This window comes from Papaver somniferum, unplaced genomic scaffold (assembly GCF_003573695.1).
Source record: "Papaver somniferum cultivar HN1 unplaced genomic scaffold, ASM357369v1 unplaced-scaffold_65, whole genome shotgun sequence".
NCBI classification, from domain to species: domain Eukaryota; kingdom Viridiplantae; phylum Streptophyta; class Magnoliopsida; order Ranunculales; family Papaveraceae; genus Papaver; species Papaver somniferum.
This window is the reverse complement of record NW_020649304.1, coordinates 3,335,978-3,347,320: the sequence shown is the minus strand read 5'-3', so window position 1 is coordinate 3,347,320 and position 11,343 is coordinate 3,335,978. Positions and strand designations below refer to the sequence as shown.

Genomic DNA, 11,343 nt, shown 5'->3' with positions numbered 1-11,343 from the left:
CTGAGCTCTCTCCACTTTTCTTTCTCTCTCTTCTGTTCTAGAAGAATTATTGATTTTGATTTCATTTGATGCTGATGATTTTCTCGATCAATTATATGGACCCCTGACTCTGACTCATCTGCAATGGGGAAAGAGGAAGGTGAGTCAGACGGTCTGCTTTTTGCCTTTAAGGGGGTCGGATTCGGTTATGGATGAATATCCATCAAATCTGGGTAAAAGGTAACCTTTTTCGGACCTTTCCACCCATAACCCCTAGTTTTTCTCCCTTACCCGACTACAATGACATTTCAGATTGGGATTTCAAAACTAGGTCAGATGGACTTTTAGGGGACTTAGTGAAGAACCACAATTTTGTCTGGGTGAATCCTCAGCTGCTGCTCCGGCGATTATAGATCTGACATCACCGCATCTCTCTGATAATCAATTCTTCACTCCGGAAAACGATCTTCCTGTGAAACCTGCATTCTTAATCACGTTCTCGTCTTCTTCAAGTGAACTTTCTTCTTCAAGTGATTCCTGAGTCTGATAATTTTTAGAACTTCCTGTGAAACCTGCATTCATAATCACTTTCTCTCGTCTTCTTCAAGTGAATTTTCTTCTTCTAATGTTCTTCTGAGTCTGATAATTTGTTAGCTTCGATGGTCATTCCTCTGACCATTTCAATCCTCCTTCCCCCCTCTCCTCCTCCTCCTGTTTTAATGTAGAAGTTAATTCGAGTCAAAACGAGTTTAATCAGTATGGATCTTTCTTAGAAGAATCTGCATTTTCGATTACCAGTATCTTTCCCTATTGAAGAGCAAATTGTATCCATAATGAAGGCTGCTGATGAAGGAAATCAGGGGGCTCAGGTACTTTTCTTAACTCAATCTTTCGCAATCTCAGTGCCATGTATCTAATTTTGATAACGTGTTTTGCTTGCTGCTATAATTGATCTTGTTGTAGACTTATCTAAATAAATTGATGCACAAATATATCTTTATCCCTATCTTTTCCCTTTCATCCCTTGCTATTCAAATTTGCATTTTTCTGTGAAAACTGAATTTGTGTAGATTAATATTAGTTCTGGATTGTTGGTTTCTAGTTTTACTTTAGATCTCAATTAGTGTCACTGTCTCTTCCTGCTTTAGGTCTCTGTAGTTAGAACAATAAAAATTGTAGCTTGGAATACACAAGGGTGTGGTTCAAAAAAAACTAGGAAACATTTAGATCATATAATAAAAACTGAAAAACCTGAAATTTTGTTTTTGTCTGAGACTAAGTCTCAGAGACACTATCTAAAAAAATTGTTGTCTGATTTCCCTAATAGTTACTTTGTTGACCCTATTGGTAAAGCAGGCGGTCTTGCTTTGGTATGGGTCGACGGTTTTCATTTCGAAATTGTGCATTCTAACAAAAACATGTTAAATGTTTTAATCAAAACAAATTTCTTCGACAATTTCTGGCTATTAACAGCATTCTACGGAAACCCTTATAAACCTAAGAAACTAGAATCTTGGGAATTTCTAGAAGATATATCGTCTATAATAACTCACTCTGGTATGCCATGGGTTGTAATAGGTGATTACAACCAAGTGCTGAATCCTTCCGAAAAATTGGGGGGCTTACCCTTCAATAGTATGGAAGCGGAGCCTTTCAAAAGGCTTCTTCAAAGGGCCGGACTCTCAGACATAGGCTTTCAAGGGAACTTTTACACATGGAATAATCATAGAGAGGCCAATAAAAACATTCAGGAAAGGCTAGACAAAGCCTATACAAATGATGAATGGATTTCGCATTTCCCTGAATCTTCTTTAACTCATCTCCCGTCTTTCGGGTCTGATCATAGACCAATTAGGTTAGACCTCTTCCCTTTCTCGGCTCTCAGCCAAAACTACCCTTTTAAGTTCTTTGATACTTGGCTTAAAGAAAGCTCTTGTATGCAGTTAATATCACAAACTTGGAATCCTTCTTTACTGAATGTGACTGACGTAGTGCTTAATAACCTAAAAATCTTAGGTGAAAACCTTACGTCTTGGCGTAAGAATGTTTTCGGAGTCCCTGAAAAGAAGATTAAAAAACTCCTACAAAGCATTGATTCAATTCAGTCGTCTAGTAGAGTTCATAATAAACAGAAACATCTGAATCAGAAACTCTTAGAGCTAGAAAATCTATATGATACCCAAGAGGAAATCGCCAAACAATTGTCAAGAGACAACTTTGTTAATCTTGGAGAAAGAAATACAAAGTATTTTCATTTGAAAACTTTAAAAAGAAGAAAACGGAATCAGATAGATTTTCTTTTAAATCAAAACGGGGAAATTTTGAAACAAAAACCTCAAATTGCCGAGGAATTGAAAATGCATTTTGAAAACCTTTTAGTATCTCCCCTACAGTGCCTGACCAAGAATTAATGAATCTCATTCCTAAAGTCATTTCTGACCAGGATAATGCGGATTTATTAAGAATCCCAATTTCAGATGAAGTTTGGATGGTAGTAAAATCCATGAAATCTAATAAATCTCCAAGACCAGACGGTTTCCCGGTGAGTTTCTTCAAGCATAACTGGGCTCTAGTCGGGAACCAAATTGTTGCTTTAATCCAAAATGTTTTTGTTTCAAAAATAATCGACCCAAAGTTAAACGAGACTTTTCTCTTTTTAATTCCTAAAATCAAACAACCTAAATCCCCTAGTGACTTCAGACCAATAGGACTGAGTAATACCCCATATAAAATTCTTTCTAAACTAATAGCTAATAGGTTGAAACTTCACTTAGAAAATATGATTTCCCCTTTCCAGTCGGCCTTCTTGTCTTCTAGGCAAATTGCAGATAACATTGTAGTGGCCCATGAAGTGGTTCACTTAATAAAGAAAATGAAAACGAAACATGGAGGTTTAGGCATTAAGATTGACATGTCCAAGGCCTTTGACAGGGTCAATTGGAACTTTTTACTTCAAACCCTATCTGCTTTTGGATTCAGTAAGGAGTGGTGTGGTTTAATCTATCAGTGTGTGTCTACTGCATCAATTGCAGTGCTTCTAAATGGCTCACCAGGTGAGTTTTTCACCCCTACAAGAGGATTAAGGCAAGGAGATCCACTATTTCCTTACCTTTTTCTAATATGTATGGATGTTTTCTCTAGGCTTCTTCCATCAAAAGAAAAAACCAAGCATATAATTGGTATAAAAATATCTAGGCATAGTATCCCAATCTCTCATCTTCTCTTTGCAGATGACTGTCTGATGTTCTCTAAATCTAGTCTAGTTAGTTGTAAAAATCTCTTAAATATCATAAATCAATTTAGTAATGCATCTGGTCAGCTCATAATTTTTTCTAAGTCAGGCATTTTCTTTAGCAAAAGAATTCACTCAAAATTTCAAAGGATTATGATTAGACTTATGAAGATTAAGAAAATTAGCATTACAGATTCCTACTTAGAGCTCCTTTATTTATTGATAGATCAAAAATCAAGACTTTTGATAAGATTGTCACCAATATGGAAAACAGAGCTCAAAGTTGGAACGGCACAACTTTGGTTCAAGCAAGTAAAAAAGTCCTTATTAAATCTGCTTTATCTAGCCTGCCCATATACCAAATGGGCTGCTTTTCTTTGCCTATAAAAATCACTGACAAAATAGATGTTGTCCAAAGGGACTTTTGGTGGGGAAAACAAAAAAAACTCTAAGGGTTACTATCCTATCAGTTGGGGCTTTATGTGTGAACCAGTCGAAGTAGGTGGTCTAGGCTTTAAGGAAGCAAATAAAATGAATAAGGCAATGATCGCTAAACTAGTTTGGAGGATAGCAACACAGCAGAATACTCTATTAGCCACTGTTCTTAAGAACAAATATTTTAAAAACTCAACTATTTTCTATGCCAAAAAACATTACAATGCTTCGTGGATTTGGGGATGCATTATGCAGGGGGTTTCTCTAATCCACAAATTCAGTTGCTGGGAGGTAGGCGACGGTAAGTCTATCAACATTTGGACTGACATTTGGATACCAGGTATGGAACAAAACCTAATATCTTACTGTGGTAATAAACACAATCTCTTAACACTTGTATCTGAGTTGTTAGACTCAAATACCAAAAAGTGGAATGTAACGAAAGTTAAAAGTAACTTTACTTCGGAAATTGCTGATAAGATTCTAGGAATTAGAATTTTCACAAATATGAATGGTACGTTGAAACAAGACAGATTACGTTGGCTGCTTACAAATGATGGAAATTTTACGATTAAATCAATGTACAAAAAACTGAAAAATCCTTCTTTGGCTTCCATTAATACTGATATAACTGTTTTTTGGAAATCTTTTTGGAAGTTGAATGTATCGCAAAGAATAAAAAATTTCTTATGGAAGTGTATTCATAATGCCTTGTCTGTTAGGAAAAAACTGAGTGAACATATGGATGATATAGATATAAAATGCATTTTCTGTGATCATGAATGTGAATCTTTAAAGCACTTGTTCTTTGAATGCCCTTATGCTAAATCCGTGGCTTTGCTGACTCCTGTTGTGGGTATAAATCATAGTAGTAATTTAGATTACTCTTTTGCACAAATGTATTCTAACTGGATAGCAGGTATATATGAAAACTCCGAGATAGAAATCATGGCAACTAAATGTTGGTTGATTTGGAAAGAAAGATGTCTACGAATCTTTCAATCCAAATCAACAACAAGCATTCAACTATCTCTTGCTGTTCAGAGGCACTTGGCTTTTTGGTCTCCTCTGAGACAATTAAAACAGGGAGTTATAAATAATACCACTTCTGTGTTACATAGTCATATTGATATAAATGCTAGTAGATGGTCAAAACCCCAAGTAAACCAACTCAAAAAAACTTTGATGCTTCTTGGTTTGATTCTTCTACTCCTGCTGGATATGGTATAATTCTGAGAGATGATACAGGTGGTGCAATCCAAGCCACAGCTGGGACTTTCAGGGCCTCCACAACAGAAGAAGCAGAGGCTCTGAGTATGCTGGAAACAACAAACTGGGCAAAAAGAATGGACCTAAAGAACTTCTCAGTGGAAGGTGATTGTCAGAGGCTCATCCTTTATGCTCAGGACAAGCAGAGCAACATCTTTTAGAGAAACAAAGCCATAGTATCTGAAGCTGTGAAGATTTTGAAGACATGTGAAAACTTTTTGGGTTTTATGTTTAAGAACAGGAATGGCAACGAAGTGGCAGACATTTGGCAAAAGAAGCGCGTAAACAAGGAATTCATAAACAACAATGGGTGTTGATGCCACATTTTTTAAATTCTGCTTTACTATCTGATGTTTGTTTTTCTAATTCAGCTAATATTTCTAGCTTACAAAATGGAGTTAACATTATGTTGGTAGACACCAATATCTCAAATCCTCTGGATGAGATAAGGGAAACCAACATTTTGGATACCCCTATGTAATTTTTTTTATATAAGTAATTTTCAAAAAAAAATAAAATATTGGCTGCATTCTGGGTCTGATGAATATATCTCTAGTGACGAATTGTTGATTGTTGAATTTGACGTTGGCTGTGAAAAGTTGAGAGTAATCTCTGTTCCTAATTTTATCATCAAGGATGTCATTGCTCCTTTTACATTTGGTAATGCTTTGACGGTATTCGATGGTCATTTGGTTGTGTTAGCTAAAAAGATATTCCATAGCAACAATCTCAATATATGGATAAAGAATCAGGACACTCCGATGAAGATGTTTATTTTCTACGACGACCAAGACACGAGAAAGGATGCTAGGGGTGCGTCATGTGTCAGCAACAATTGCTTTTGGACGGAGCATTCCTTCTTAATGCCACCATTTGGTTGGGAACCAGAAAGTAAGGATTGCACTGTATCCATTTCAGGGACAGACCTGTTCATCGTAAGATCCTCTTCTACTGTTACAATTGGAAGCAGAAGTGCTTTATCCTGTTAATTAGCTACTTGTACTTCTTGCCTTCTTGGTGGGTGTTTTGTGGTCCATTGTTTATTGTTCTCTTAGTATGATTTGTTTTACTAATCTCTATCATTCCCTCGAGTCCCTCCTGTTAAAAAGACAAGTGGAGTGCTCGTGTGTTGCACCTCGGCAAACAACAGGTGTGGTTTCCGTTACATTAGCAATTGAATAATAAGGAACCAAATAGGTTGAAGGCTTGAAGCAATTGAATTGAATTGTTTCAATTCAAAGCAACATCTGAAGCAATTAGGTTGTTAGTGCCAAGCAATACGAAAGCTTGGGCATTTTAATTCGTGATCATGCAGGACCCTTTGGGGTCGGAAAGGGAACATTAAAAGAACGTGAAATGCTATCAGGCTGAAAGCTTGGGCTCCATGAGAGCCTGCCTAAACAAAAGAGGAAAAAAATGCGAGCAGGTGCCCTCTGTTGGCAACCTTGAAAGTTAAAACAAGAAGATAAAAAGCATAAGGACATCATTAACATTATCTACCGGTGAAGACTGAATATGCGAAAACACCTCTGATAATAAGTGGCTTTACTATCGGTCACAATTCAACCAAATGTTAGGAAATCAATTTTGGCCGCTTATGCTTTCAGTAGAATGCGCTCAGAAAGCCTAGAGTGAAATTGGCTTTCATTTTTCTCTCTAGGTGATAGATCAATCAAAAAGGTTAACAATATGTATTTATACACTACTAATAGTAACAGTACTCGAGTTGCATAAAAGTGAATGTGAAAAGTAAATCTCAAAATGCAACTCGAAGCTCAAGCATATGGATGGTGTCTGTGTCGATCCTTATCCCTGGATGAATACGAGGAGCTGTGGTAGTCCCCGCGGTCTGTAACAGAAAAGCACTTTCATCAGAAAATAAAAGAAGCTCACATAAAACAGCAATTACACGTTATTAATAGCAAACAAGAGTCTGTTATTTAGAGAAGATCCTGATTCACGCCCACGAAACCTAACAACGTTGGGTAAAAGATTGGCATTATGAAGAAAGATGACCATGCTTAAATTATTAACAGCAAGGAAACAGCTGGAATATAATTGATCAAGAAAGAAACATCTCGAATATAATCAACCAAGAGGCTACAGAAACATACCACGAGACGAGTGATGTCTTGATTTCTCAGTGTAGCCTCCTGCATGACAATGAAAAGCACTTTCAAAGCTTGCAACTAGAGCCAGTGGTATGAATTTAAACGTTCTTTATCATATCTGAGATTTTCATACGCTAATAAAAGAGAGGTGCAAACCTGAGTCTTTACCCCTATCCTTGGACCGGCGACTTCTTTCCTTTAGTTTATCTCTGCTTTCTCTCTCTACCTTCTCTCGCTCCCGTTCTCTATCGAAATCCCTCCCTCTGTCACTGTCGCGAGGCTTGATCCTCTCCCTTTCCCTCTCCCTGCTCCTCTCTCCACTACCTTCTATTCTCTGCTCCACCTTGGGCTTCAGTGAAGTTTCACCTTCGTGGGGAGCACTATTAACGTCATCATCACCCTTCTCCTTCATTTTGTCAAGGGATACCTTCACCAATAAATCCTTTGATCCGCCAGACTCCAAATTAGAAGCTAGAGCTGATTCCCCCTTGACGGTAGATCCTGCTGCGGGACCATTCGCCGAACCTTCCTACGCAAATGGAGCTGATGGTCAAACTTCATCGATCCTATGATGTTCCATTGCCCTTAAAGGGATCATAATAGAACAAGTGCGAAACTTAAAATTATGTGCAATGGGGTTCAAGGAATAAGTCTTAAACAGGGAGAGGCCTTACAAAATTCAAAGTGCAGCTTAAGCTCTGAAGCAAGGAATATGCATCTTCCCTAGACATTAGTCTGAAGTATATGTAGGGATCATAATGTAAAACACGGTGAATGTGAAATTTACTATAATGTGCATTGCGGTGAGTGTCAAACAGGAAGAAGCCTTGCAAATTCTAAGTGCATCTTAAGCTCTGAAGCAAGAAACATGACCACTAAAAGAACAACTCACCTTTGGATTTTGTTGAGCTTGAGTATCCCATGACTTATTTGATGGTGTTGAAGAGTCTCCAGTTTTACACACTGGTATGTACTGTGCTTTGGGCCTGCTGTATAAATGTGCGAGGACTCTACAAACTTCATCAATCCCCGATTTTTCAGCATCAAATGCTTTCCACCATGGAGGGTTCTCAGGGAGAGGAAACTGGAATCTACGAGCAGCAGCATACACAACCCCACATGCGACAACTTCACTTTTAAATCTGACACATAATGTTGTACGTAAACTGTTGCAAGAAATATATACCAATGTCATATGTTGCACAGAAGCATAATTTTTTAATGAGAATATGATCAGCGGCAAAGGTAAAAGAAGAAGTATTAGAAAAGATCATATGCCTAATAAAAATACGAGTTAGCATAAAAAGCTTGGTATGACAGACATGCAATAATAAGGGAGTCACAAGAGTTATAACTTATTAGTGACTATGACATCTTTTGTTGAGGAAAACAAATTAAACATACTGTACACATTCAATGTTGGAAGTACCTATCATTTGCAAGATTCCAAGCTTCCTGCCTCAGTTCCTGGGGTGATGGATCACTTTGTGTTCCTAAGGTTGCAAGATAATTCGATATGAATTTATGAGGATGCTCAACATGGCAGATGAAAGCCATTTCTTTCAATAGGTGTCGTTCTGTTCTGACCAAGTCCATCTTCAAATCGGTATACTTCTGCAGTTTACAGCCATCAAACATTAGCATGGACCCCACTTACAATGTCAACATTAACTGAATTCCAAACTTATATACCAGTAGCAAAAACAAGGAGCAAACAAAAATGAGGTGAAGGATTCGGAATAACCTTAGAGAAAATATCCAAATGCTCAATGGGCAAATTTTCTCTTCGGCACTCCATTCTATGAAAAACAATGAGCACATGTTTTGCTCTCCTTGGGCTTTCTTCCAACTTAGACGCAAGCCAAACACAGCTAGCCGCGACCCTCTACAATCAAAATAAGATACAGTCATGTCAATATTTCTCTTTCACCCACCAGTAAAATATCCACACTCTAACAACAAAGAAACTCAAAAATTAAGCAAAGGGTTTGAGGAACGGGACCTTAACATTAAACTTTGCAAAAGACTTCTTACAGTAGAACCGATGAAAAAGGACTTGTCCCGTAGCCATTACCACTTGAGGTCTGTGTATCCGATAAGGCTAAGCAAATAAAACTTATACAAATCAAAAACACTACAAGCAAACAAAAACATGCTAATTTAAAAGGAAATCGTGATAACAGGTATAAAGGATACAATTTAAGTAATATTCCACCCTCTTGGATGAGATCACAACCATAGATTCTAAGAGTATTTTCCGTCGATTCATCAACCCCGTCTTTTCTTGAGGGAGAATTCTTCAATTGCTCGTCCGTCAGATAAAACGTATCAATCGCCGTGTAAATCATTATGAAGATTATACCTCAGCTAATTAACCACTTCGAGTACAATTCAATATTACGATTGCAAAATCACCAAGCTCTGCCGCATCGAAATTCGAACTGAAACACCAAAAAATTATAAGATTAGAAATTCCATCTAGGGTTTGCGATAAAATCTAGGGTTTGGGAATTACAGTGACTGAATCAAGGAAGTGAGAGAAAAGGGAAAAGCTAACAGGAGAAAACCCACCTGAGATTAAGAAAACTCCTAGGGAGATCGCCGGAGAGATTTGGGAAAAGAATTTGGAATGAGGGGGAAGGAACAGGTGAGAGAGCCTGCTCGAGTCTCTTTTGAAGTTTATTGAAGTTGTGATTAAATGTCACGAGACACTGAAGAATTTTAAGGGCACCCATTTTCAGCAACTTGCGTGGGGCTGCAGTGACCTAGGGGTGAGCATTTGCGATCGAACCTCGCGGTTTCAAACCGGCCCATCCGTTTTTTTGGGCAGGTGTCGAGTCCGTACACTAATGGCATTAGATGTGGAGTTGAAAGTCCGTTGGATATCATATCCACTGTATTAGTAGTTATTCTTTTTTGGTATTTTTATCTTATTCACTAATATTGATATTTGTTATTTGAAGCACTAGTATATAAATTTTATTACTAAATTAAATTGAAGAATAATGACATAGCATCAATGGTAATCTTCATTTTCATTACTAACTCAGAGAAGCTTAAGCTTCATTACAAAAGAAAGAGAATCCACGTTAATCAATTGAAGTCTCAGATATCTTATCCTGCACCACTTCATTTGTTGTGCTACAAGCTCATGGGTGGAGGAAGCACACTGAGCTTGGCATGTATCATCTGAAATCTTGGTCCATGCAAAGCCTTTGTGAAGATGTCAGCCAACTGATCAAGAGTGTGGACATAGAAGACATCCAAATCCTTAGTCTGAACTAGCTCTCTAACAAAGTGAAAATCTAGGTGAACGTGCTTCATTCTATAGTGCATAACAGGGTTTGAGGCAAGACTTATTGAACTGATATTGTCACATCCTAGTTTAGGTATACCAGAAATTGGAAAGTGTAAGTCGTGTAGAAGAAAGCATAGCCAAACTACCTCAGTTGGACTGTTGTCAAGGGTGCGATATTCAGCCTCAGTGTTGGAGCGTGCAACTGTCGATTGCTTCTTTGAACACCAGGAAATGATGTTGGGGCCTAAAAAGATGCAGTACCCACCAGTGGATCGTCGATCATCTTTACAACCTGCCCAGTCTGCATATGAAAAGCCTAATAAGAAGATATCCCCTTTGGTGAAATGAAGACCATAGTTGATGGTTCCTTTAATGTAGCGCAGAATCCTTTTGGCAGCTAATAAATGTGGTGCTCTTGGATGTTGCATGTGTTGGCAGATGCATATGATATCTCAGGTCTTGTCCAGGTTAAGTAACGAAGAGCTCCCACCAGTGATCTGTACTCTTTGGAGAGCAATTCACCTTCATCCTTGCTGAGTTTCTCAGAGGCTGAAAATGAAGTTTGACAAGGCTTGGCGCCTTCCATGTGATGTTTAGTCAGCAAATCCACTGCATATTTTGTCTGAGAAAGAAATAGTGAGGTTGCAGTTCTCTTAATTTCAAGACCCAAAAAATAATGTAAGTCCCCTAAATCTTTTATGGGGAACTGCAGTTGAAGATGAGCAATCACTTGTTGTAAGAATTCAGGAGAGCTGCCTGTAAGAAGTATGTTATCTACATAAACCAATGCTACTGATATATGCTTCCCATTGTGATGAACAGAAAGACTAGAATCAGATGCAGAATTGACAAATTTGAGGGATAGAAGTGTAGTACTCAATTTAGCATACCAGGCCCTAGGTGCCTGTTTGAGTCCATAAATGGCCTTGTGGAGAAGACAAGCATGATTGGGCTTAGATTCATCAACAAAACCTGGTGGTTGAGTCATGTAAACCAGCTCATTCAGATCTCCATGCAAG

The 11,343-nt window shown here is 38.0% G+C and overlaps 1 protein-coding gene across 3 annotated transcripts; it reads right to left on the bottom strand.

Annotated features, from left to right (window-relative positions):
* Positions 1 to 6,431: 6,431 nt before the first annotated feature.
* On the bottom strand, positions 6,432 to 9,719 carry LOC113343735 (cyclin-L1-1). 3 transcript variants are annotated; one of them, XM_026587868.1, is made up of 9 exons: positions 9,598 to 9,719; positions 9,223 to 9,467; positions 9,029 to 9,110; positions 8,771 to 8,911; positions 8,456 to 8,640; positions 7,919 to 8,192; positions 7,183 to 7,555; positions 7,030 to 7,068; positions 6,432 to 6,764 (listed from the first exon to the last, which is right to left on the bottom strand). In XM_026587868.1, exons 2-9 carry the CDS (start codon positions 9,372 to 9,374, stop codon positions 6,691 to 6,693), a joined length of 1,320 nt encoding a protein of 439 aa, XP_026443653.1. In that variant the 5' UTR covers positions 9,375 to 9,467; positions 9,598 to 9,719; the 3' UTR covers positions 6,432 to 6,690. The 3 variants fall into 3 exon arrangements, with proteins under 3 accessions (XP_026443653.1, XP_026443654.1, XP_026443655.1); XM_026587869.1 differs by having other exon boundaries at positions 7,195 to 7,555; XM_026587870.1 differs by lacking the exons at positions 6,432 to 6,764; positions 7,030 to 7,068 and having other exon boundaries at positions 7,392 to 7,551.
* Positions 9,720 to 11,343: the final 1,624 nt, after the last annotated feature.

Coding starts and splice junctions, on each gene's coding strand:
- LOC113343735 (XM_026587868.1), bottom strand. CDS start 9,374: ATGATTTACACGGCGATTGATACGTTTTATCTGACGGACGAGCAATTG. Junction 9,111..9,222: donor GGTGGAATATTACTTAAATT/GTATCCTTTATA, acceptor TCGGATACACAG/ACCTCAAGTGGTAATGGCTA. Junction 8,912..9,028: donor TTGCAAAGTTTAATGTTAAG/GTCCCGTTCCTC, acceptor TTTTGATTGTAG/AGGGTCGCGGCTAGCTGTGT.